General features: G+C 37.0%; 3 protein-coding genes across 5 annotated transcripts; 2 read left to right on the top strand and 1 right to left on the bottom strand.

Annotated features, from left to right (window-relative positions):
• Window positions 1-137: 137 nt before the first annotated feature.
• LOC124637979 (retinoblastoma-like protein 1) lies at window positions 138-12,464 on the top strand. 2 transcript variants are annotated; one of them, XM_047174733.1, is made up of 19 exons: window positions 138-424; window positions 909-1,045; window positions 3,683-3,883; window positions 4,016-4,206; window positions 4,286-4,446; window positions 4,530-4,665; window positions 4,954-5,036; window positions 5,192-5,358; window positions 5,658-5,874; window positions 6,429-6,638; window positions 7,077-7,200; window positions 8,216-8,329; window positions 8,541-8,671; window positions 9,316-9,495; window positions 9,827-9,953; window positions 10,143-10,240; window positions 10,509-10,670; window positions 11,087-11,259; window positions 11,667-12,464. In XM_047174733.1, exons 1-18 carry the CDS (start codon window positions 287-289, stop codon window positions 11,255-11,257), a joined length of 2,748 nt encoding a protein of 915 aa, XP_047030689.1. In that variant the 5' UTR covers window positions 138-286; the 3' UTR covers window positions 11,258-11,259; window positions 11,667-12,464. The 2 variants fall into 2 exon arrangements, with proteins under 2 accessions (XP_047030689.1, XP_047030691.1); XM_047174735.1 differs by having other exon boundaries at window positions 139-424; window positions 8,544-8,671.
• On the bottom strand, window positions 12,460-17,554 carry LOC124637981 (SAGA-associated factor 29). 2 transcript variants are annotated; one of them, XM_047174738.1, is made up of 7 exons: window positions 17,309-17,554; window positions 17,091-17,212; window positions 16,777-16,923; window positions 14,180-14,302; window positions 13,724-13,948; window positions 13,232-13,489; window positions 12,460-13,079 (listed from the first exon to the last, which is right to left on the bottom strand). In XM_047174738.1, exons 2-7 carry the CDS (start codon window positions 17,127-17,129, stop codon window positions 12,987-12,989), a joined length of 885 nt encoding a protein of 294 aa, XP_047030694.1. In that variant the 5' UTR covers window positions 17,130-17,212; window positions 17,309-17,554; the 3' UTR covers window positions 12,460-12,986. The 2 variants fall into 2 exon arrangements, with proteins under 2 accessions (XP_047030694.1, XP_047030693.1); XM_047174737.1 differs by having other exon boundaries at window positions 17,091-17,196.
• A 466-nt stretch (window positions 17,555-18,020) lies between these two features.
• LOC124638389 (polyadenylate-binding protein 2) lies at window positions 18,021-23,128 on the top strand. The gene is made up of 6 exons (XM_047175340.1): window positions 18,021-18,214; window positions 18,296-18,447; window positions 19,338-19,485; window positions 20,739-20,871; window positions 21,170-21,299; window positions 21,812-23,128. The coding sequence occupies exons 2-6, from the start codon at window positions 18,355-18,357 to the stop codon at window positions 21,962-21,964; spliced, it is 657 nt and encodes a 218-aa protein (XP_047031296.1). The 5' UTR covers window positions 18,021-18,214; window positions 18,296-18,354; the 3' UTR covers window positions 21,965-23,128.
• The last annotated feature ends 2,194 nt before the right edge of the window (window positions 23,129-25,322 follow it).

Raw genomic sequence — 25,322 nt, 5'->3', positions numbered from 1 at the left:
TCTTTTTTGCATCATTCTTTTCTTTTTTACTATTTACCACATTAGCTCGTGCAAGTTTGCATAATTTGCATGCGAGTAATATCTGCTAAAAATCTGTTTACTTTATAGTAAGACCAAACCTTAAATCGGCCATGTTTTATGGCAATAGACAATTTTGCCGCGCGTGGGAGGAGTCGTGCTATTCCCGCCAAAGATCTGTCAAATTGTCAAAATCGGGATAAGTTTACGTGTGTGAGGTTGTTTATTTTTGTTTTAATTAAATCATTTAGTGTAATAAATACAAAAAATGTCTAAATTAGACGATAGTGAAGATAATTGGATTGCTACGATGGATAGCCTTTGTTCAGATTTAAACGTCGACCCTGTGGCAGCCAAAAAATCGAAGGAGTCTTTTTTAGAAATAAAACGAAATTATTCTTTAGATGTAAGTATTTTAGCAAAGTCCTTGCATATTAAAACCTGAAATAGTATCCTTATATTACAATAAAACCTGTAAAACAAGTGAGCATCATAACATTCCGTATATAGGTGTCCTGGTGATTAATAAACAAACGCAGGGATTTAATAGGAAACAGCGTTGTCACAAAACTTAATTGTGCCATAAACTGTTATTCGCTTGATCTAATAACGCATATAATCTTAAGTTCATGTGATTTACTCATGTTATTATTTTTAACCTGAAATAATTTTCGCCTGCATACTCCACGCGATATCCTTATCAAAGGATATAAGTTATGACGTCAAAAGTATTTTAATAAACGCACTCACACGTAGACAAATGCTATAAAAAAATTGCAGCAATGATAGCCTATATTTGAAGTTCATCAAGATGAACACAAGAATTATATGAACACAATTAGAAATCATTATGTATGATGGTAAATTTTAAGAAATATTGTGTTTTGTAGGGTGATTCATTGCACTGGATGGCATGTGCCCTGTATGTAGCATGTCGGACGTCCATAACTCCCACAGTGCAGTCTGGAACGGCTGTGGAAGGAAACTGTGTCAGCCTTACAAAGCTACTGAGACTATGCAACATAAGGTATAATCTTTATAATCTCCTATTTCTTTAAGCTGTGCCCTCTAGGGTCCATATTGTCACTAATCAAAATGTACCACCTGTTATAACATATGGAATGCTAATAATTTTTTATAAATAAGTTAAGAAATTCTTGCTATGTAATATCATTATGTCATCATAATCATCTGCCTGGCCTTTTCCCAACTGTATTGGGGTTGGCTTCCAATCTAACCAGATGCAGCTGAGTATGAATGTTGTACATGGAGCAATTAACCCAGTATATAAACTGTAATATCGAGGGTTCCCGGGCTAATTGGTTTAAGCGACATTTTTGCAACTTTACAGGTGAGCCATTTAAAGTTTGAAATTTCGAAAAAAAATTCATAACAAAAAAACTTCTGCAGTTATTTTAATGGGGTAAACGGTATTGAATTTTAATTAAAAATATCTAGTTGTTGATGCTAATACCAAATAAAACGGACCTTTAATTGCAAAGATAAATGTCGCTTAAAACAATCCGCCCTTTTTTAGAAACAGGAAAAACGATTTAAGTGACTTCATAACTACAATTGGCTACAGGGAAAAAAAATTAAGCGACGACGCATTCTATTTACAGAGTAAGCCAAAAAGTATGAAGTAACGAAACCCAAAATTAATAGAACCAAGGTATTTATCTCAACTACCAATTTAGACCAAAATGACTGACAGGCTAATTTACTTATGTGACATGTGACATTGAAATTGTAACGTTTACCGTCTTACCACAAAAACTTTTAGACGTCAGTTTATGCCTTGTCTAAAAAAATGTCAAATTATGACGTTGACATATGGTTCATTTTGCAGCCAAAATTTTATTAGACAAGTGTAAAACAGGGTTTAAAGTTTTTGTAGTAAGGCCCTTAATGTTTATGTTTATTTACATCTAAGACTTTCAATGGCTGATAAAACAACCTGGATATATCGCAATCGCCAAAAATCTAAGGTGCTTACATCGAATAAATAAATAAATAAAAACAACACAATATCAATCAAAGTATTTATTTAGATTTATAATCATTATAGACCAGTCTCAATAGGAACATCAAATAATATTTATTAACTTTTTAGTCTTAATCAACAAAATCAGTTAAATTTTAGTACTTTGTATTATAATTAAGTAAAATCAGTCTCAATGTGGGAACGTCGATTATAATAAAATTGTTTATGACCTTATTCATTAGTTATCCTAAAACTTTACTGAGTTAAAGTATAATTAAACATAATAAACTTGTAGTAACATGATAACAATAAAATTTTAAAATAAAAAAAAATATAAAATCAACAAAGAAACTTCTCGTATTCATAAAACACAGCTGCTGCTGAAAACAATAATCAAGTGTAATGAAAAATAATGCAGGTACTTAGTTGTCATTTTCATCGACATCCTCTATGTCTGTGTCTATTAAACATTCTTTGGTAGTATTGCTATGTTGGCAATCATCTTCAGAATCCGGAATTCATGCTGATATTGGGAAAGGACGGCGATTGGTAATTCTCCACGCTGGGAGTCGAAATGGCTTGGTGGATGATGCATTGACTATATTCAAATCAGATGCTAAAACTGGCGACTATCATGGAGATATGAACGGGCCTACTTTTTATAAGTGGGTAGATGAAAAGTTAAAAGATAAGTTGCTGCCAAGTTCTGTTGTTGTAATGGACAACGCGTCTTACCATAGCGTTCAGGTTGAGAAGAAGCCAACTATATCAAGCCTCAAAAAAGAAATGCAAGACTGGTTGCTACGCCTATTAAAGTACTTACGATTAAATTTTGATGAGCGTTTTATGTAAACACTGGCGGCCTGCGCGCGTCACGTCAGTCCTCGGCGCACTCTTGAGTGAGACTGAAGCGCCCGCGCACGATAGTCCAGTTGAAAAATCACGATTTTTGACACCCGGTCGATGAAATGAATATGGTATCATATGACATGGTTGAAATGTACCATATTAAAATTTTGTGATTGAAAGACCGACTCGTATTTTTATGAATACTGGCAAAATGTTTCATTATTCATCATTAATTTTATCATCAGTATTAAACGACACACATTTAAAAAAAAAGTAGGACTAAATGGTTTAACGACCAAACAAAACATCTGAACGAAAACGACTATTTGCTTTAAGTAGCACCCTGCGTTCAAAATAGATGCAGCCAAAAGCGTTTAAGCGACAAACCTGTCTTATTTGGGTCACGGACTATTGGTTTAAGTGACATCACACCGTGTGATTAGTGGGAAGGCAAAATGATTCAAGTTACTTCTTAATAAAAAAAGTAGATACAGGAAAAACGCTCTAACTCTCATTGACTTATTTATGAGAGATAGGGTGACTGGTTTATGTCTCGGTTATTATTATGATGGTATGGTTCAAGTGCATAATTTAACAAAAAATGCAAAATCCACGTCGTTTAATACACTGCCATTTTGGAATCACCACGAAAATATAATTGTTTCAAGCGCCAAAAAAGTGCTCCGATTTTAATGAAACCGGCACCATTCGACGGAGAAAAATTCGCTGATTCCAAATATATATATAACTCAATATCACCCAAAATGTCGCTTAAACCAATTAGCCCGGGAACCCTCGATATGTGTTCTTACCATAAAATATTGTCCACAGTCTTATCCAATTTTTCAAGAAAATCAAGAACTGGATGGAGATGGCTTCAATGTCAACTGAATTCAGAGATAGGATATCACATTTGGAGCACAAGTTTGCAGTGTCCACTGTTCTATATAGGAACTTCCAGCCTATCTTCCAACAGATATTTTCTGGCTTAACAAATGAACCTTTGAAGGCCAGTACTAAAAGAAGGCCTAAGTAAGTATTCTATGTTACTCTATAGGTTGTTATTACCATAGAAGGCAAATAACTTGCTATACAAATTAACTACATTAAAAGTAGAGTTTTAATTTAGTTTTTCCTGCATTAACAAATGCTTTTATTACACAGGACTCAGCCATGTACAACAAATGCATTGTTTGAATTCACATGGTGTTTGTACATATGCGTAAAGGGGGAGTTCCACAAGTCAGCCCATGATCTTGTAGATATGTACCATTTGCTGCTAGCATGTTTAGACTTTGTGTTTGGAAATGCATTTATGGACCGAAGGATTGATTTGATCAACCCAGCTTTTAAAGGTAAGTCAGAAATAGTTCATATTTTTAGCTAAAGTAGAAAATATTCAGATAATATAAATTTCAATATGGACACTTTTAGGTTTGCCAAGTGACTGGTTGCAAGATGACTTCAAACTGCCATCAACAACACCCTGCATAATGTCTGCACTATGTGAAATTAAAAATGGGCTGCTGGTAGATGCTGCTGCAACTAAAGAATACTGCTGGAAGCCTGTAGTGAAATCATTTTTCGAAAAACAAGTAAGTTTTTAATCATATATATATGAATGTAAAGTGCAGTTCTGGAAACAGCATAATATTTAAGAAAACCATTACTTTTGTAGATTTTAAAAGGTGACATTGAACAACTGAGTGGAGTCCTCGAAGTTGGGACATTTGACCAAAATCTTAAATCATTGAACAATTTATATGAAACCTATGTACTAAGTGTTGGTGAATTCGATGAACGTATATTTTTAGGTGAGTCCTTCACAAACTTTAATTTAAAAAAAGGTTCTATGCTTCTCACTCAAGTCACTGGCCGCTAAGAAAACTGTTCGGTACTTAAGAAAAAAACAAATGCCTGTCATTTTAAGTTCAAAGCTTTGTTTACTCTAGGTAAAAATGTCGAATATTTATTATTTAAACCCAATATTAACATGTTTTGTTGATTATGAAGGTAAAATAATATTTTAATATATTATTGTATTTATTTCTTTCATTAATTATACAGCTACCAATTAACATTAATTCACCATGTGCTTCTAGGTGAACATGCAAATGAACAAATTGGTACAACAAACAAAGTTTCTGGTGATGAAATATCACAAGTTATTGCTACATTTGGGCCGGTGAGTGCATCTACGAATTTATTGAATATTGTATTCTTAGAAATAATGCATTTTTTTACAGATATAAACTATAATCTGACCTCTAAAAATTCTCTAGTATTTAAAGTCTTTTAAGAATTAATTGTTTATTTTTTAATTTATACTTGTCTTTATAGAGCAATCGCGCCTGTACTGAAACTCCACTAACGGGTCGGCGCTACTTAGCACGGCGTGGTGAGGAGTTGACGCCGGTGTCTGAAGCCAAGAACAGCCTTGCGAGGCTCGCTGCTTACCTCAGACAGGCAAAGGCCAAGCCCTCAAGAGATCTACTCAAATTATTCACGTAAGGCCGTTTGTTACTATACTTGAGTAACTTTAGCTATTTCCTTTGGGATTCACCCTCTTACCAACGAAATACACACCCATGATTAAAAAGTATTATCAAATTGTATCCATTAATTATATAGGATTGAGTGTATGTATGTTCCTTTTTCTTGTTGAATAAAAGCAATCTGTTTCTTTGCTCAGGTGCAAGAAACAGTTGTAATTTATTGAAAACCATTGTTCTAATTATTTACGAGTAGCCTTACTTCAAAGTAAATTCTTCTATTTGCCTACTAAGTTGTTTATTCTTATCCACAGAGACTGCAATGTAAATATAGAGGCAATAGACACAAATCTGGTGCAACCATGCAATAAATGGATGGAGAAGTTTGCCAGCAGTTTGAGAGAGACCAACAGTGCTTCCAGCAACGAAACTATATCTTTCCGATGCAATATGGTCACATGTTTATACTACAAAGTGTTTGAACACATAATCAGAGAAGAACATAGGAAAAAACCCCAAGTATCCCTTAATGTAAGTACTTGAAAAAACTTTTATGTTAAAAAAATATTTCTACCTAAAAGTTAAGCACTAAATGCATCGTGCGTCATTCGTTATCAGCAATGCAATTGCAAGCTAATGATAAGATAAATATTAAATTAATCTAACATGGTGCAATGTTTTTGTGTTAATGACCTAGGCTTGTTATCATGTTATTGAGCTTTTGTGAAAAATAAATTAGTCATCACTGCAAATATTAGTGATTGAATAATACTACATCATATTTATTTTTGGTCCTTCCTATGCCATATCATATCACTAATTATTTAGCAACCTACAACATAAACTCAACACATCTTTGGAAAATCAACTTCCTAACAATTGCACCAAATTGAATAACAGCGTTTTCATACAGGATATTACGCGCTCATAGTAAAACCGAGTGTAAAAATCTTTCGCTCAATATTGTTATATTCATATGTCGGAACAATGTTAACATTACTAAAAACTATAGAGAAAATTAAATGTTCCCATGCAATACCAAGGCAAGGAGCTAGCAAAGAATATTCCAGAATGACTCTTAACAGATGTTGCTGACTCAAGAGACCTACCAGTTGGCAGTATATGCTTGCTGTACAGAAATAGTGCTCCATGCTTACGGCGTTCATTCGTTAAAGTTTCCCCGAGTGCTGCAGATATATGGACTCAGTGCCTTCCACTTCTACAAGATTATAGAGCTCGTTGTACAGGCGGTCGTGGAGAAACTCAGTAGAGATGTTATAAAACATCTTAATGCTGTAAGTTATATTTTATTAATGTTATGTTTAATCTGTTCATGGATTTATATATAACTAGCTTTTGTCCGCGGCTTCGCTCCCGTCAACTGACTTCTCTACTTTACCCTATTTTTTTTTTCATAAGAACCTTCTCCTGACAATAACAAACACAACAAAAAAAGAATTAGCCAAATTGGTCCAGGCGTTGTTGAGTTATGCGCTTACCAACACATTTTGCGATTCATTTTTATATTATAGATTACGTATCCAATGATCCATCGTAAGTCCCTAACGTTAGCATGTCATATCTTCTGAAAGAGATTTGAATAAGAAAGTTATATTCCTTTCTAACTTGGTTCCCTTCAGATATTCAAATAAACTTTTCTGTTACACAGTAATTATTGATAGATATACCTCTAATACTAACTTTTACTTATTTCGTTATCCCATTTTCTCAAGGTTGAAGAAGAAGTACTGGAGTCATTGGTCTGGACATCAGACAGCCCGTTATGGGACCAACTTAGTAAAACGCCAGTACCAGCATCACAGGATGTTAAAGTTCACGACTCACCACATCGCAGAAGTAAGTATTTGCTCAAGACATAGTTTTCGCCAAAATGACGGTTTGAAACTATCTTCAGAGCATAAGACGGGTACCTATCTGGCCTGACCTCTTAGTAAAGGCCTATTTAGACCTAAGCGGTATTCGCAGACGGTAGTCTGCGGCAGAGAAAACCCTGTGGGTATGCGGTAATATTGCTGTTCAGACCTAAGCGGTATTCGCTACCACCTGCGGCAGAGAAAACCCAGTGGGTATGCGATAATATTACTGTTCATGTTCGGGATGCATGCCGCTGCTCCCGCGCAGTATGTACTTCTACCCACAGCGGCAGTGAATATCGCTCAGGTCGCTCTAGCCGCGGTACTTGATACTAAATACCTGAGCGAAACCCGCGCGGTATGTACCTCTACTCACAGCGGCAGCGAATATCGCTCAGGTTTGAATAGGCCTTTAAACTTAAGGCGACGAATTGGTCAACAATAATTCCATAACCGGCACGCGCATCTAAGGCGCCAAAAGGGGTCGGAGCGCCTGAGCGGGGCGAGGATAACAATACGCGCGCTAGCTTATAACTAAAAGTCGTAAGCGACAAAATGGTTTTGTAATTTTATTATTTTGAAATGATAATTTGATAAAAATTCCTTCTACAATTTTAAAGAGTATGTATATACTCAACTACTAAAAAAGTTAAGAGGCTTAAATCGGTCCCGTTTGCCCATAATATGTGAATCTCTTTTTAAAAAGAGGTATGTTTGATATATTTTTCTCTGTTATAAAAGTTACCTAATCATGTTTTGACGTCTAACAAAATAAGGTTTATATCATGAACTTTCAGGTAACCAAGTTTTATTTTGATCCGTTTTGTATTTACTGAGAAAAATTGAGATCCTTGGCGCCAAAAATTCCAATTCGTCCTCTTAAAAAAAATATTATTTTTCGTAATATTCTGACCCGACATTAAAGTTGGCACAAATTGCTACAGACACTAAAACGTAAGATTTAATTTTAATATATTAAACCAGGTATTTGTTCACAGATGGCCTTCAATCACCAGTTTCGACAGCCATCGACCGTTACCTATCTCCGATAGCCGATCAGGCGAAAAAGCAGCTCTTCAAAGACCCTATCAAACCCGGCCAGTCTTTACTAGGTAAAATCACCTTCTAATAACTTTGTGTTCATCATTTTGGTATGTTCTCTTCTTTATAAAAAATCGTGCTGATTCGAAACAAAAATACACTCTCGTATAAGCGAATTCAGTGAACCACCGACTTCCAATTTTAAGATAAAACCCATAGTAAGAATTATATATTTTTTATAAAAAACCTCTACAGCAACATTTTAATGTATTTTTTTTCCAGTAGCAACAAACAACACACCAGCCAGACAAGAGCCTAGCACCTCGCAGCCCACGCCCAGTTGTTCAAACGGCGATAGCAACCCGTCCACACCCAAGAAAACTAATAACTCGCTAATACTCTTCTTTAGAAAGGTAACTTGTAAAGGTTTACTTAATCCGTATTATAGAACTAGTTTTGAGAACAAAAAGTGGGTCAAAATCAATGAATTGGCTTCAAATCCCTGCATGACAATAGCCGTTTTCTACATTCATTCAATTTAAGCAGTCGTGCAATTTAAATAGCGTATAGGATTGAGCGCGATTTAAAATGCAGCACGTGGTTTTTTCCAAAATTTCAAAGCAAAGGCGGCAATACAGATGGCGACCTCCCAAAGCTTTGCGGTACAATGAGCCTAACGCTCGCTGGACGTTAAAAATAAAAAATAGAGTACTCGTAAAAAAATTGCTCTCATCAAATCCGCACGTTGCCTTGCCAAATGTTTGCTACTGACATCATCTTTAGGTGTCAAGTAGTACCGACCTACGAGCCCGCGCAAGCTGCGCTAGCACTTTTACGCTTTCTATCACTCGAAGAAATACTAGTAAAAGCAGAAACGTCTACAATCGTGTTGAACGAATCACATTTGCCTACCATTGAATGAAATGTCAAACTACAAGATAAGGCTCTCCATTTAAAAGTAAGAGGATACAACGCCTTTTTTGCTTACATTCCCCAAACCCTAGTTCTGACAACTTTAGTAGTTATTTGTACTCATTAAACGATTTATTTGTTCCAGTTCTACAGCCTAGCAGTGGTCCGTATAAACGACCTGTGCACCCGACTGCGCCTCACCGACGAGGAGTTGAAGCGCAAGATATGGACGTGCCTGGAGTACTCCATCATGCATCAGACGCAGCTCATGCGGGACCGACATCTAGATCAGATTCTCATGTGTGCTGTCTATGTTATATGTAGAGTGAGTATTGTATTTACTTACTTTATTGTACTAAACTTGCTGATTTTCGCTGTTTCACCGTCACTTGGGAAATCCTCCCTAAGTTCACAGGGATAGTCATACAATGAAATTTTTTTTTGTTTCGGATCCTTTAGAAGAACAAGCAAAAAAAAATATCTACTTTCCCCGCCAGTGGTTTTATCTGGTTCTTAAGCTGTGCTACAGACATGTTTTATCAAAACCGATTTGAGCGTAAGGAAGAAACAAACGTACACACTCACAAACTTTTGAAGTATAAACGTGATTGGAGTTTACAACAGTAGCCAATTTTGTAACTACCATTTATTTTCAGGTGTCAAACAATCCTACAAATCAAGTGGAGAGGACATTTGCAGAAATCATGCGTTGTTATAGACAGCGGCCTTTAGCTGACAATCATGTTTACAGATCTGTTCTGATCAAACAGAGCCAAGGAGAGAGTGAGTAGCATAAATAAATAAATATCAATAAAATAGACAAAAAAGTCACATGCTTGCATACATAGTTTATTTTATGTAATAATTCCTGTATGAAAAAGTAACCAATTTGTAACTTGATACTTTTCAAATTTTCCTTTCATGAAGGTATGTATTTAAAAATAATTATACTCCTTTTGTTACTCTTTGCAGGTTCACCAGAGAGAGGCGATTTGATTAATTTCTATAATAAAGTTTACGTGCAATGTATGCAGAGCTTCGCGTTGAGGTTTACTGGAAAGCATAAAGATGTAAGCATGTTATCAATATAATATTTATATGCAACGAACTGCATTCTTGCATTATTATTTAAACACTAGCCTTTTCTGTTTTGTCGTTGTATTTGGTTTATATAAAACTAGCGTCAGCAGTTTTACCGCCTTCCTAAAGGTACTACTTTCCACATCTAAATTTATAAAGAAGCCTATGTGTAATGATTATGTGGTGTCATTAGTTTATGAGTGTGATCTGTGTCGGGCATTCGTGCTAGAAGTAGTAAGGAAGTGCGTGTTTGTTCAGGAGTGCAGCCTGTCGCCGCTGCCGAGCGGGCGCGGCGCGGCGGCGTGGTCGCCGGCGGGGCAGCGCGTGTCGGAGCGCCACCAGCTGTACGTCAAGCCGCTCGTCACGCCGCCGCCGCACCACCACCACCTCACCTACCGCTTCAGCCGCAGCCCCGCCAAGGTACGCCTCGACACTACTTGCGACCCGCCATTCACTTCCTGCCGGGGCTGCGGGATTGTTCAAAAGTTACCGCGGCCCCTGGCACATAAAAAGCCTACGACGGAACACGATGGTTTTTAGTCAATAAGAGTCTGACACTTCACCGCTGCTAACCCACAGCGGGAGGACATTTGATATGTTATTTTTATTAGTATAAAGTTGCACAATTGTCCTACCCAATCAAATCACTCTTTCACTCTAAGGTTGGCTGGAAGAGAACCCAACACTTGGCTAAGCTCGCTATTGTACATTATCTCTCTATTTGCAATGTGTCAAATGTATTTATGTGTGCAATAAAGAATAATAATTTTTGACGGCGTTAAAAAAAAGCCACCATTTAGTTTCGCATAGTAGTTTACGTCATTATGTTTGTTCAGGACCTACACGCGATCAACACGATGGTGTCGTGCGAGACGGGCGGGCTGACGTCGCTGGGCGTGAAGCGCGGCGCGGAGGCGGGCGGCGACGCGGTGAAGCGGCCGCGCCAGCACCCGCCCGCCGTCGTGCGCAAGCTGCAGGGCCTCATGTCCGACCGCCAGGCTGTCTAGAGGTACTACCCCTGTAATTTAACCCCACAACAATCATTTTGATGTCGTCATAGCCCAAAAACCTACACTGCCGAACTGCTGTCTCCCCAGCGACGCTGGGAACAACTGCTCTTACCGCGGGCCATGCGTGTTGGTAAGCGCAGTGAAGGATATTTATTTTAGCTTCGGAGATGCTAAGGATCAACTCACCAAAAGAGCGGCGAAGGGTAGCAAAGCGGAGCGCAGTTTCAGTGTTATTTGAATTTTTGCTGAATTTTCATTACTATAGCCGATGTTTCGGTGTGAGTTGACCCTAGCAAAGGAGATGAGCAATGAATTCAAATGAATAAATTCGCCGTCCCTATTCGCCGTGCGTAGGTCATCAATGAATCTATTTCTTTGTTAAACGGTTCTGTTTCTTTGTTTTCAGATTCAACCGACTCCATCCAAATTAACGTTCGAGTTTATTTACGTTCTTAGTCATATTTATTTTGTTTCACTTAGTACCAAAAATCGCTTCTAGCTCTCTAGCCGTCGTCTTTCCTTTTGTAAAATTATTTGATTATTTGACGAATTTAACAAAAAATATGAAATCAATTGAATTTGTTAAGGTTGACCACAATGACTAATGTTTTGTCACAATTATGATAACGAGGTGCTGGTGCAGTTCCTCGCGTACTAAGCACCCACAACGTTGAGAAAAATACACATTGATCTCATTTTATTTATGTCGATATACATAATAATATAGTATTGAAATGCCATAACTTGAATTTTGCTCATCCTTACGTAAGATTTAAGTTATAATGTTAATGGAGTGTATAAGGGCTGTGTCGGAATGAATTTGGTGTTTCTGAGGCAAGAACACTTAATTGTTTTTAATTACTAGATTTCAAAATGCTACCAACATAGACCTACTTTTAAGTTTTTATTTCTTAAGATGACTTTGCTTGAAGCAGACATTTTATTTATGCCAGATTTTTTCATATTGTAGACTACCTAAACGGAGTTCCTCGCAAATTTTGTTTACCCAAATCTGACATACTTTAGTTTCTTCCATTAATTGTATTATTATTCCTTAGTTTGTAAGTAATCAGAGAAAATTATAAAATCAATTTGTTTAAACTACCAATCAAAATTAAATGATTGTATATTTCGGACATAAGCACTATATATCATGTATTCTATTAGATTTTACCCTTAGATAGTAAATAAAAGATGTATTCGATATATCGTTTTTATTACACACCAATTAAATTGAGCTTAAATTACATATTGTACATGAAAGATGAATATATTCTAAGCAGAACATTATTTTCATGAGGACAGCAGACAAATAGTTCAGAAATGGCGAAATCCAATTCACAATTATTTTACATCTAGCTAATTAATCAATTATGCGTCCGTGTAACACGATAAAATTATAATAATTCGTTGTGAATGCTTATGCATAATTTGAACTTCAACACTTCACTACACGTCCCGCCCGATAGCTTTTAAAGGTCCATAACTAAACTGCTCACGTCAAATAGCCTTCCAAGTTGGACTACGCAACAATACGACGGCTCAAAAGACAAAATGTATGAACAACGAAACAGTACTGCTCGAGGCATTAAATGGCTAGCTGGGGCCAAGTTATTTGTGGTGATTGGTGAGTCTACGGCATCTCGTCTGTAGTGGCGTCGGAGCGGTCAGAGCGGTCGGAGCGGTCGGAGCGGGCGGCAGTGAGGCGCGGCGCGGGCGCGGCGGGTCAGGTGGCGCGGCCCTTGCCCTCCTTGATCGCGATCACGTAGCGCTGCGCCACGCGCTCCGCCGGCGAGTACCCGTCCGCGTACGATGAGTCCTAGGGATAACATAATGATTGTAGAGAGTTCTAGTGGCCGTGCCGGTTTTCATTAACTTACTGTCAGACTAAGTCTGTGTAATGACTTTAAAATTATTTCTAATTATAAAAGCATTTTTAGTTTTGTGTTGGTATCAAGACAGACAATTTACCTCAAACAGCACTTCGTAAGGATCAGCAGCATTAGCAGGCAGTCTGTTGACCACAGCCCTGTAGAAGCAGGTGGTTTGAGGATACAACGCCATGACGACCGCGCCCTTCGGGAACAGCGCGTGCTCGTCAACGCGAGGATCCGCGCGCATCAGAGGCAATGGTACCACGCGACGTTTACTCAGAACATGACGGTTCTTTTGCTCCTCATCTATATCATCCACTTCGTATTTGCCTTGAGCTGGCAACCAGCTTACAACCTGTAGCAGTCAAACACATTATTAAATTAAAAAATACAAATATAATACCAGCTTGCTGAAAACGCTTGTAAAAAAGTGTTGGAGGATAAAAGTTATAAGAGGGAAAAACATGAAAAGTTATTTATTCAAAGTAGGCTGAAAATGTGCCCTTTACAAAAGATAGCCTCCAAAATCGCCGGTGTTTTGGCGAGAAGAAGGATTGGTGGAACCAAACTCCCCAGGGTTTCGGCTTACCTCTGCTAATATCCAATTTTCCTCCTTATCTGACACTCTGACGAGTGCAGCAACAGCGTCTCCAGCCTTCGCAATATGTCCAGGGTCGGGCGGCACGGCCCCGCACAGTGGAGGAGCTCGCTCGCCGACGCGGCCGACGTGTAAGGGCAGAGTTTGTGCCGCACTCAGCAACATCTTCATGAGAGCGCCGCAACCAATCGTCTCTTTGTTGCCGGCGTACCGCGCCTGGTTACGTGTTTAGAAATTAATCATTAGTTATCAAAAAAGGTGTGTATTTTTTGAGCAGCTTACTAATTTTTTGAACATTCTCTCTATTATTGAATGAGAGGGATGGTAGTTTCATTGAACAGTGAATATATAAACTGTAATCTAGGTTTCTAGTCTTGTGTGCAGATTTAAAAGGGTATATAGATAGACTATAGTTGAGAGAGAGTAGGTATAGAGTTTGGAGTATACCTGGATTCTTCTTTCATTCTTTATACTCCTAATTTCATAGATACGGGACAATGCTTTCCGAATCAGATTTTCTTCTTGTTCAGCTGCTGACAGTGCTGATTTGTACAAATTTTTCAGTTGCATCTGGAATATATCATTTTTATTAGGATTAACTGTTATCAATATTACACAATGAAGCAACAGTGCCAACACACAATGTAGGTACTGTGTATACACGCATTTTAGAAGAAAAGATCATGCAATCTAGATAAGGACTTATTTATTTTTTTACTATATTTTGTAACTAGCTTCTGCCCGCGACTTCGTACGCGGATCCTGTCCCTTATGCCAGCGACTATGGGGTCAGCAAAATCAAAGATCTGAATAGTCGCAATAGACGTGACCATAGGGATAAAAGTAGTGATTCTAATTAGACCGCATTTAAGTTGTGTGTGGCAAAAATATTACACGTAGGTATTATTTCGTAAAAAAACATTAAATAGATGACAAAGTCGTGGTGACTTAGTGGAATTCGTGGTGGTTTAGTGGGTAGAGAACCAATCTCTCAAGTATGAGCGTGCGTCTTTGATTCCAGGTCTGGCAAGTGCCTGCCAATGCAACTTTTCTAAGTTCGTATGTACTTTCTACGTATATTTTGGATACCAATGACCGTTATTTGGAGGGGATGTTAAACTGTAGGTTCCGACTGTCATTGAACATTCTTGGCAGTCGTTATGGGTAGTCAGAAGCCAGTAAGTCTTACCAAGGGGTAACCGGGTTGTGGAGGTCAGATAGGCAGTCGCTCCTTGTAAAACACTGGTACTCAGTTGCATCGTGACTGGAAGTCGACCCTAACATAATTGGGACAAAGGCTCTTGAGATAATAACGACAATAATAATGAGATATAGGCACCTCAAGACATCTGAGGCTGATGACGGGGAGTAGCGACCCCGCGGGGCTATATATACTGAGTTCTCCAGGGAGAGTATACTGTCCCCCATCTCCGGCCGGTCGGAGTGAACCATGACGGGGGTAGGTCTCACGCCTCTGGCTTGGCTTGGCCGTCCAGAGTGGAGTCGCTAGAGCAGGATTAGTGGCCCTGCTCGGAGGGTAGGTGCCTCATGGTAAGCACAGGGAGCGCGTAATCCGCGTTTAAAGTCCGCCGAGGTATCCTCACCCTTCAGCCGCTCATGTCCCTATTGCCCTCTTGTTGCTATTCAGTGACTGGTTACAGTAAGTGAGGTGGCGAGTCTCCACCTGCCGTTTTTACATGTACCTAATACATTGTCATCCACTAACATCCCATCAAAATAGCCCAAGTAGTTTTCCTCCATAGTTAGCAATAGTTTAGCACAGAACCGGGGATTGTCTTTTTTTTAACGACGTCCACCGGGGATTGTCCTTGGGTTCATTTCTATAGTGTATAAAGGGATAATCGTCGGTTTTGTGTCACCATTTCATTAAAGTTGTCTCAAAAGGGCTTCAGCGTGTTGGCTTCGACCCCACGTTTGCCTCCCAAAAATTTGGAACTCTGTAGTCCCGAGGTCTGGAAGAGATATACAAAATAATAATGAAGATAAAACGCAACAAAGTTAGAGAGTGGAGGCTCGTGACGCCACGTCTAGGTATGTAAAATTTGTACTAAGCAGTGACTTAACACGAAATTCAAGCGTTGTTGTATCTTCGTTATTATTTGTTTGTGAGAGAGAGAAAAGAAAAATGCGTGTCCATTATTTTAGGGTTATCTAAAAGACGGACTAATTACTTATTTTGATTCACTATACCTATTTCATAACATTCATTTCTATACATTTCAAGTGTAGTATTGCTCTTGAAGTTCCACATCAGGTGTTCCAGATCTTCGATGTTTACACGTCAATAGAGAGTGCTTATCAGATTGAACCACTTTTGCTAAAACGTCATATCTTTATAAGCTATAGTCTAGCTGGGCTCCTGGGTTTCCACATTAGGTGTTTTACATCTTCAATTTTTATAAGTCAACAGAGAGTGCTTATCAGATTGAACAACTTTTGCTAAAACGTCATACCTCTATATGCTATAGTCTAGCTGGGCCCCTGGAGTTCCACATCAGGTGTTTTAGATCTTCAATTTGTATAAGTCAATAGAAAGTGCTTATCAAATTGAACAACTTTTGCTAAAACGGCATACCTGTATATGGTACAGAGAAGCTGGGCTCTTGGGGTTCCACATCAGGTGTTCCAGATCTTAAAATTTATAATCTCAGCTGAAAATGCTCATCAAATGAAACAATTTTTGCCACGGCACCATATTTGTATCTCTTATAGTTTTATTGGTCTGTTGGAGTTCTGCATCAGGTCTTCAAGTTTCGAAGATAAATTATAGCCTATATGTTGACCAGGCCTAATACTGATACAACAAAGAAAAAATCATTGAAATCCGTTCAGTAGTTCGGAAGATTAGCGTGTACAAACAAACAGACATACAGACATACAGACAAACAGACAGAATTTTTTTTTTGGATTTGTGCTCCATTACTGTTTCTAAACCCCACCCAATTATTATTTTTTTAATATATTCAATGTACAGACACAGTTTTTTTACAGATTTATTATATGTATAGATAAATAGCCAATACCTGTTGAGAAGAACTGGAGGAGTCTTCATTAGAGGGGGGTGACTCCACTGCCTTCTCTGCTCTCAATATTGAATCAATGCACTGCTCATTGCGAGCTCTCTCTGCTTCAATGTCATAGATTAATCTGTGAAGGGATCTGAGGCGCTCCTGAAAACAAATCAATTTCGATATAAGAAGCACATGAAGCTTCAAAGTAATTCTTCACATTGGAGGGTTTCAGACAGCTAATTGTAAAATAATCTGCATTAGCCAACAACATTGCACACTGTTAAATATTGTACAAAATAATGACTCAAACTGCTTTGAATAGTTACCTGCACTTGTTGAGCAGCCACATCAGCCGTGAGGGGCATTTTGTAGGGCGAACGATAAACTCCAACTCAGATATATTGCATGGAACCAGCACACACAGACAAATACCTGAGAATTAACAAAACTGTGAATGGATTTTTATTGCCAGAGCGCAAGCTCAACCTCAGGCCCCTATAATAATAAAATAACAGAAGTTTTGGTAAAACTTTTGATAACATACCCCAATCAATAATTTGTATATTAAACTGGAATACACCATCAGATAAGTATGGAGAAGAACCTAATCAACTAAATCTTGTTGGTGGCTTTTATCAGTGCGTTGTATTATCCACTTTCTGGCCTAAGGGTAGCTAAATACCAGAAAGTAAAAGCCTTCTATTTTATAAAGCAACAAAATAAGCAATAATATTTTTTGTTTATTTGACACTTTGCCCACTGAACTGAAATCTGCATCCAATGACACTGACATACTTTTTTTTTTTTTTTTTTTTTTGGTATGGCATCTCGCAGTTCAGCCTAGGAGGCCGTGTACTGCTTAACCGGACTTTTCCCTGTGGATGCCTAGATTTTAAGGCCTCCAGCCTGGGGCTTAAAACAACTTATAAACTAAGCGACTGTAAAACAACTTATAAACTAAGCGACTGACTTATAAACTAAGCGACTGACACTGACATACACCAAGGGTGACATATTTATAGGACAGGAGGACCACAGATTACTACGGACAATATCAAGAACTTGCCCGGCTGGATAGAGATTGTCCAGTTTCCAACATTTTCCTACGGAGACAAGAAAACGATATTTTGAATATTAAGAATTTTAGCAGAAAGTAGTCGTTATCCGTTATTTTACTGACCCTCCATGAATCTTTTTCAATATTTCGTTAACTTTTTGCGGATCATAAATATTTTTATTTCTATTATTTCTCATCTAGTAACACTGTCAGTTGTTTGGTTTGGCGTTTAATTTTTAGGTATTTTGGCCGAAACAAATCTGTAAATATCAAAGGAATATTATGATGATAATGAAATTACCACTTTTACAGTGAAAGCCTACGACCCTAAGTAGTTAATGTGAATATTATTTCATAAGTAGGCCATTTGCGTTCTAACGGATTTGGTTACCGGTACGTCAGAGTAACTTCGTAATCATCAAAATTATATTAATGTAGTTTCACCTCAGTTTCACTAATTACGTGTTGTTTCAGGGATTTAGTGAAGTGTGAAGTTTTAAGTGTTGAATTCATGATAGAAGAAGTTAGTGGTCATGGCAGAAAATGATGATTATTTAGAAACGATCGACAACAATCATTTGGACGGAACCAACGGTTCCCTAAACATGACTGACAATAGTCTCGGAGTGAGTATTTTCAGGTCTACTCTTGAATAAAGTAACATCTTGTGTTTGTACAAAGGCATATCAACTCAGTGTGCTTCGATGTAGGAGAAGAAATTACACTTTTTTGTAGTAAAATGTAACACTTGCCGTGTAATAACGGTAATCGGCCTTTACAGTACTAGTTTGCGAAGCTAACCTGTAAATTTAATGATATACGTGTACTTTTCGAATGAAAAATGTGAAATAGTATTGTGATCCAGAAAATCGCGACGCAGTTTTGAAAAATCTGTTGTATTTATTGTGAAATCATGTGTTTGTATACTTCTCGTGTGTAGAAAACACAACTAATCACCAAAAGCGCTTTGGTTATGTCGTTTTTATGTAAGCCAGATAACAGCTTAGCTATTTGATAAAACATTTGTTGGTGTTTTTTGTTTATCAATGTACTGTTTATATTTGTCTTCATTCATAGTAATCATAGTGATCTTTAGTTTATTGATTAATCTCTCCAGTCAACTGTATTTGTCATTTTGTTATTTTCTTGTTTGAAATGACATTCAGTTGTGTTAGCAAATAATTAATAAGTTTAATAATGTGGGGAGCCATTATCTACACTGCAATGTTATAAGTTTTAATAGTTTTAGCAAGTTTCTGGTATTGAGTACATATTTTTGGTTACCATACAGGAATAGTTACCTAGCAAGATTTCTGCTTTCTTTGCACACCCTTTACTACACTCTTACCCTTGAATTCTACTAAATAAGATGTAATATTATGTTGTACCCATATTGTAAATTTTTAGCCAACATTTTACATGGCAAACTTTAATATGCTTAAAATCTAAAAACCTCAACAATCCTTAACTCAACTTATAAATTTTCATCAAATAAATATGGTGTACCACTACTCAGGGTGGCGATGAAGCCGCTGGCAGTGAGGTGCCAGACCTGGCAGCCATCAAAGCCCGAGTACGGGAAATGGAAGAGGAGGCTGAAAAACTAAAACAGATGCAAACCGAAGTTGACAAGCAGATGAGTATGGGTAGCCCACCGGGACTCAGTAAGTACTTGTTTTTATACTTAAAAAAAAACGTAAAACCTCCTTTGCCTAGTAATAAAGGCTTTAAAATATAGTTATCATGAAGATGTAATGAAGAATTCAACAGAAAATAGTGATCAAATTAGTGATGCATGAAAATTTTCTTCATAATCCATATTAATGGCCATTTTTAATAGAAGTTGCTACACCATTGCCAGAGAGATTATACTGTTCTGATAAAATGAGCAAGTAGACCAATATTCAAAGTCTTGAATCAGAAAGTGTATACTTTTCTAAGCTATTGAACACAACTTTAGGTTAGCCTATTCCATTCTGCAGTTAATTTAAAATAGCGAATAGATGACATATCTTTCAAGAATTGATTGCAGACAAATTATTTTTATGTTATCAAACTGTAGATAGATATAGCGCTATATTTATAGCAATATCATACACAGTAAAAGCAAAGTAATTCATAATAATTTGTACCTTTGTAATAAAGTAAAAAAAAAAAATAAGAAGAGATTTATGATTTCAGAAATTTTCCTGTCATACATTTTCACAACAGCTGATTTCAATTCAAACCCATATTTTTTTGCGCAAAGGGCTGATAACTTAGTTTAATGAATTATCATCTACCTTAATAAAGGAAAAAGTTAGGTTTCCAAAGATTCATTGAGGAAATCTCTCAAGCAGTATGGCAATATTTAAAGTCCTTAGCATGCCCTAAGCTCTGTGCTCTTAATGTGTTTTTATCCAAAAGGTCTTGCATCTAAATATTGAGGATCAGTACTCTGGTAACCTTATCAATTAGTTCTGGTAACACAAGGTGCTCTGAGTAATAAACAAAAAAAGTATGCATGATTGATGTGAATTTTCACAATGTTTTTATATATGCGCCTCAAATTCTGTCCTGCAACAAAAAATCTAATTTTGTCCCTAAAAATCTTAGGTAACATTCTTGAAACTATATCTAGATATTGCTCAGCAAAGCCATTGTTAGTAGTGTGAGTAAAGATCTGGATAGTAGATAATAAACAGAATTTAAAAGCCCCTGTCCCTTACGTAATAGATGATGGACGCATCTGCAAACGTTTTACATATACAGAGCAATATACAACAAATTTGGCCAAATTCTCATTCTTCATTTAACAAATGTTGTATAATGTTCTAATACTACTGCAAGACAAAACACACAATTGTTACATAATTATTGTTATACTCCCTAAGCAAAAGATACTTTTACTCAACTAAATATTTGTTTGTTTCCACAGCAAGTCCATTAAACATGTCGATTGAGGAGAAGATAGAGGCAGACAACAGATCAGTGTACGTCGGTAATGTGGACTACGGCGCCACAGCTGAAGAGCTCGAACAGCACTTCCACGGATGTGGATCTATTAATAGGTGACTATACTTTATAACATTTTATAAGGTTGTTATAAAACTTGGAGTTGCATCTTAAACTAGAAATATCTTAGCTATTTTTTGGTGAATGTATGCTGTCAGAATCGACCGCAGCGAAGGAATGGAATTTTAGAGTTCTTTATATGAAATCGTTTGAAACCTTGCATCAGTTGAATTGTCTGAAGATGACATTTAACAGAATTCGATCCTTTCGAGTTCACCATTAGCCATTAAAATTGGATCTTAATCTGCTATTGTCTGATATTAAAAATAAATAGAATGTTGTACTTATTTACAGGGTTACAATATTATGTAATAAGTTCGACGGCCACCCGAAAGGATTCGCCTACATAGAGTTTGGCGACAAAGACAGTGTACAGACTGCGATGGCCATGGACGAATCATTATTTAGAGGGCGGCAGATAAAGGTGAGAGACTGTTATAAGCCATACCAATGAATTTTTATGTACCTGTAATACTTTGACGTAACTATCTCATGGCTGTCTTGATTTGAAACTCATTTGGAACAAGTGGGATTTGTCAGAAAATAATTAAACATCTTCATTACGTCAGACATAGGAATTTGAAACACTGCTGAATGTAAGTTATTCCATTGCTTTCCAAAATTACCACTTGCAAGTAGATTATCGTTTTGATGCGGGGTAGCCTTGTAACATCTGCACGGAGTTTTTAGTCTGTGATAATAGGAATAGGCAATTAAATGCACCTTAATCTCAACGGCACTTTATATTTTGAGGGATAGTATAAATTGTGAGAGATCTTGTTCACGGCACGTTTTTCGTGACCCATACAAAACTGACTGCCCGCTGTAGGTGCGGGTACGGTGTACGGGGTACAGTGAATTTACAGTAGATTTTCACGGCAGTAATACGCGTGTGAACAAACCCTCACACTTTATATAACTCGTGTGCATACGCAGGTGATGCCGAAGCGCACGAACAAGCCGGGGCTGTCGACGACGAACCGGCCGCCGCGCGCCATGCGGGGCCGCGCGCGCTCGTTCCGCGGCGGCTTCTCGCCCTACTACTCCGGCTACCGGCCCGTGCGCCGCGGCAGGTACAATCCATATTAACAACTGTCTACATCTTCTACTTCTGTGAACCACTTCTACTACATAATTTGCAACTGTTACCAATATGAAATTCGCTTGTAAACAACACCGCCAAGTGTTGTAGCTCAACAAACTTGTACAAACATTTGTTTTTTATTGTAATTGGGCCTTGGATTTTAAACTTATCTTTAGTGTTTTATAACGATACGATCTCAGATTACATTGTCCATGAAAGGTCAGTTTTAAAAATTCTTTTGCAATATTATTTTAAAATCAATAAAAGTATTTTTTGAAGAGCCATTACTTTTTATTTATAAAAACCGATTGTTGAATTTGGATTTTGTATCTATTATATTTTATTTGCTAGTCTTAAACACCAAATACATCATAATATCCATTACATTATGACGTATTTGTTGTTTGTGAAGATGAGTACTTTAAATTCTATCCAAATTAAATATGCTATGTTTTGTATGCCATTTTGTATGAGCATTATAAAAGTTTTACTGCAAATTTGTAGCTGTATGCAGGCTGATAGTTTAATTCAATTCCTTAGTTTTTTTATGATTACAACTATACGTTTTATTATAGAAATCCTTTTATAAAAGCATGTAGACAACATAAGTTTTTGTCAGTAAACTTACAAAGTCATTTGATATTTTTTGTTTGTCATTTTGTTTTCATTGCATCTTTATTTATTTTATCAGAACAAAACATCCATCACCATCACTAACGCATATTGAAATTGTTGAATCATTTATCACTATCATCAATCATGAAATATGTGCTACTAACAAGAAGTCTGAAGTAGACCTCGGCTCCAATAGTATTTAAAGATCATTACATCATTGACATACAACCCATTAGAGATGAAGTTTGGTATCAATTATTGTAATACATTAACAGTTGCAAATTACAACAATTTCTACATAACTCGTGGAAGGTGCCACCACCTCGAACTCGCGTATTCTACTTCTGTTTTAGTGTTTTAGAAGTAGAAAGATTTGGTCAGTTTTATATTGCAAACATCAATATAAAATTGATGTTGGATGTGGCATCTTGCGCAAGAAAAAACTCTGTAGACACTAGACACTGTTGTAAAATTCGGTACAAACTGTTGTAAATTGATCAAAAGAAAGACAATATTTATACACACTTTTTACAAATAAAGTTTGTAATAGAAAACTGAGTATTTTCACTGCGGCCCCTCCTCCTGTGTGGACGTAGCTTGCATGGCAGGTAGTTGTAGCTGTAACGTAGCGCGTAGCGTAGTACTAACGGCGTGCCTTGTTTGCAGAGGGTACAGGCGCGGCATGTATTACTCTCCGTACTGAGTGCGGTAGAGGGGTGTTCCCCGCACCTAGTGCCACTGTGCCGTATACTAAGTTAGCAGCCCGTCTGCGCCACTGGACTCTAGCTCTACCCTTTACCTTTACTTTGTACACCTCGGTCACGGTTATGTAGGTAAGGAAAACATACGGACTCCGGTGTATTTATGACGGATCGCGATAAGTAAAATATAATTTTATTTTTATTTGTATAAGATTACTGAAATGAAGTGACTGTTTTGAAAATGTGCTGTTTTTGATTGTGAACAAAAAAATACTCGATAGGACTCGTTTAGGGCGATGTGCATAGAATAAGTCTAGAGATAGATAATTAAATATACAATGTTGACTTTGGCTGCTAATCGGACGAAGATAAGATTATGTATCTACATCAGTTAGATAACGTTAAAATATTTTCTTGACTCTGATTTTTGTATTATATTCGCCTTAAATATGTCGGTAAAGGTTTTGTGAATACATATAGTATTTTGGCAATCATTGTTCATATCGCGATTAGGTGTTTAGATTAAATGAAGCATCTTGTTGTAGCCGTTGTGAGCGCTGCAGAGGCCGTTAGAAATGCTAGTATACAGTTAAGTCGTAATATGAAGTATTTTAATAACCTATACGGTTGGTGAATATTGTTAAACTCCCGTAAAACGTAGTCGCGCTATGTTAGGAGCGCAACCGCGCATGAATCGCGCCGCCTCGCGCCTGGCCGTAGGGAGACAGCTTCCTTCTCAACAGATAAAATTATATAAGGGGGCAGCTCTCTTGTTTAACCAAGATCTTCATCTGCATTTGTTGCAGAATTGTTTTAAATAGTTTTAATTATTTGACTGTATCTACAATTTGTTTGTTACTTTATGAGATGAACTGTAACTCAAATTATTTTTGTGTATAATGGTATTTCCATGTTAGAATTAGTTGGTGTATGTCCATATAATGATTTTAGACAGAAACTACTTTTGTGTTTCTAATACATCACAATAGTAGTTCAAAAATTCATGTTTATAATTAGAGTTTATTCTTATTTAATTTAAACCTGAACTCGGTATTTATCAATCTATTATAAAGTACAATGTACACCTAAAATTATCTCATGCCTATGTAATTTTTATGTTCTTTTCAAAAGATAAATATTCATAAAAATGGCACATTGAAAGCTCGAAAGAAAGAAGTAAAAGGAAAAAAAGATATGAGAGTAATTTAAGAATAATTTTAAGAATGATGCTGTTGTTTTATTTCATTCACCTTATTTTTCTGATTTAACCCTAGTAGGTGATATAAATAGGGTTCAAAAGCCGTATTTACTCATAAAGCTGTAGTTTCCCGTAAACATTCACAATTAAATGTTATAAATAAGGTGTTTCCCTGAGATTACCTCTGCACGCACTCTGATATAATATTTTCTCATTTCACTGTCTCAGTGTCACTCGTTATGCCTTAGCGGATTTTATCTAAAAATGAGAGCCTTTTTTAACGTAAGGTCAAACAAATGCACATTTTTGTGATTTTGTCATATCACGTTTTACAGTCATAGTAAAGAATACAAGACTATCTTTTTACCGCCGATAACTATGAATATATTGGAACATCCCTTTCTACTACCTACATCAATCAAGACATTATTAATAATATGATACCTACCTTAGGCACGAAGTTCCCCCACGCCCGAGATGAGGGAAACCGGGGGAGAAATATGTGGGAGTTTTTAAATTATTTGTTTTTGTACTAAGTAAGTCGGTCTATTTACAGAAGACTGCAGTTAGTAGTTTATTGTGCAAGACGTTGACTTTGTAGAGCTGCATAAAACTTCAACACCTGTCTAGTCTAGCCTTTTCCCAATTATGGTGGGGTCAGATTCCAGTCAACCGGATGCAGCTGAGTAGTTACCCGACGATGACGAAAGCTGTTCATGATAAACGGTGGGAATTTCAAAAAGAATAAGCAATGCCCTCCATACATATATATATTTTATAAAATATCTTGCATTGAAGATAAGAGAGATTGAACAAATTAAGCATAAAAGTTGATGAGCTACATGGCTG

Source organism: Helicoverpa zea, chromosome 17, assembly GCF_022581195.2.
Source record: "Helicoverpa zea isolate HzStark_Cry1AcR chromosome 17, ilHelZeax1.1, whole genome shotgun sequence".
NCBI classification, from domain to species: Eukaryota; Metazoa; Arthropoda; class Insecta; order Lepidoptera; family Noctuidae; genus Helicoverpa; species Helicoverpa zea.
Note: the sequence above shows the minus strand (reverse complement) of the source record. Positions and strands in the feature narration are given on the sequence as shown.

Excerpts from the sequence above, each read along its gene's own strand:
- LOC124637979 (XM_047174733.1), top strand. The coding sequence starts at position 287 with ATGTCTAAATTAGACGATAGTGAAGATAATTGGATTGCTACGATGGAT. Across the intron at positions 4,666-4,953 it reads CGATGAACGTATATTTTTAG|GTGAACATGCAAATGAACAA; the intron begins GTGAGTCCTTCA and ends ATGTGCTTCTAG. Across the intron at positions 9,954-10,142 it reads CAAACAGAGCCAAGGAGAGA|GTTCACCAGAGAGAGGCGAT; the intron begins GTGAGTAGCATA and ends TACTCTTTGCAG.
- LOC124637981 (XM_047174738.1), bottom strand. The coding sequence starts at position 17,129 with ATGCCCCTCACGGCTGATGTGGCTGCTCAACAAGTGCAG. Across the intron at positions 13,490-13,723 it reads AAAATTGGATATTAGCAGAG|GTTGTAAGCTGGTTGCCAGC; the intron begins GTAAGCCGAAAC and ends TGACTGCTACAG. Across the intron at positions 13,080-13,231 it reads CTTACGAAGTGCTGTTTGAG|GACTCATCGTACGCGGACGG; the intron begins GTAAATTGTCTG and ends TGTTATCCCTAG.
- LOC124638389 (XM_047175340.1), top strand. The coding sequence starts at position 18,355 with ATGGCAGAAAATGATGATTATTTAGAAACGATCGACAACAATCATTTG. Across the intron at positions 20,872-21,169 it reads GGATGTGGATCTATTAATAG|GGTTACAATATTATGTAATA; the intron begins GTGACTATACTT and ends ACTTATTTACAG. Across the intron at positions 21,300-21,811 it reads TTAGAGGGCGGCAGATAAAG|GTGATGCCGAAGCGCACGAA; the intron begins GTGAGAGACTGT and ends GTGCATACGCAG.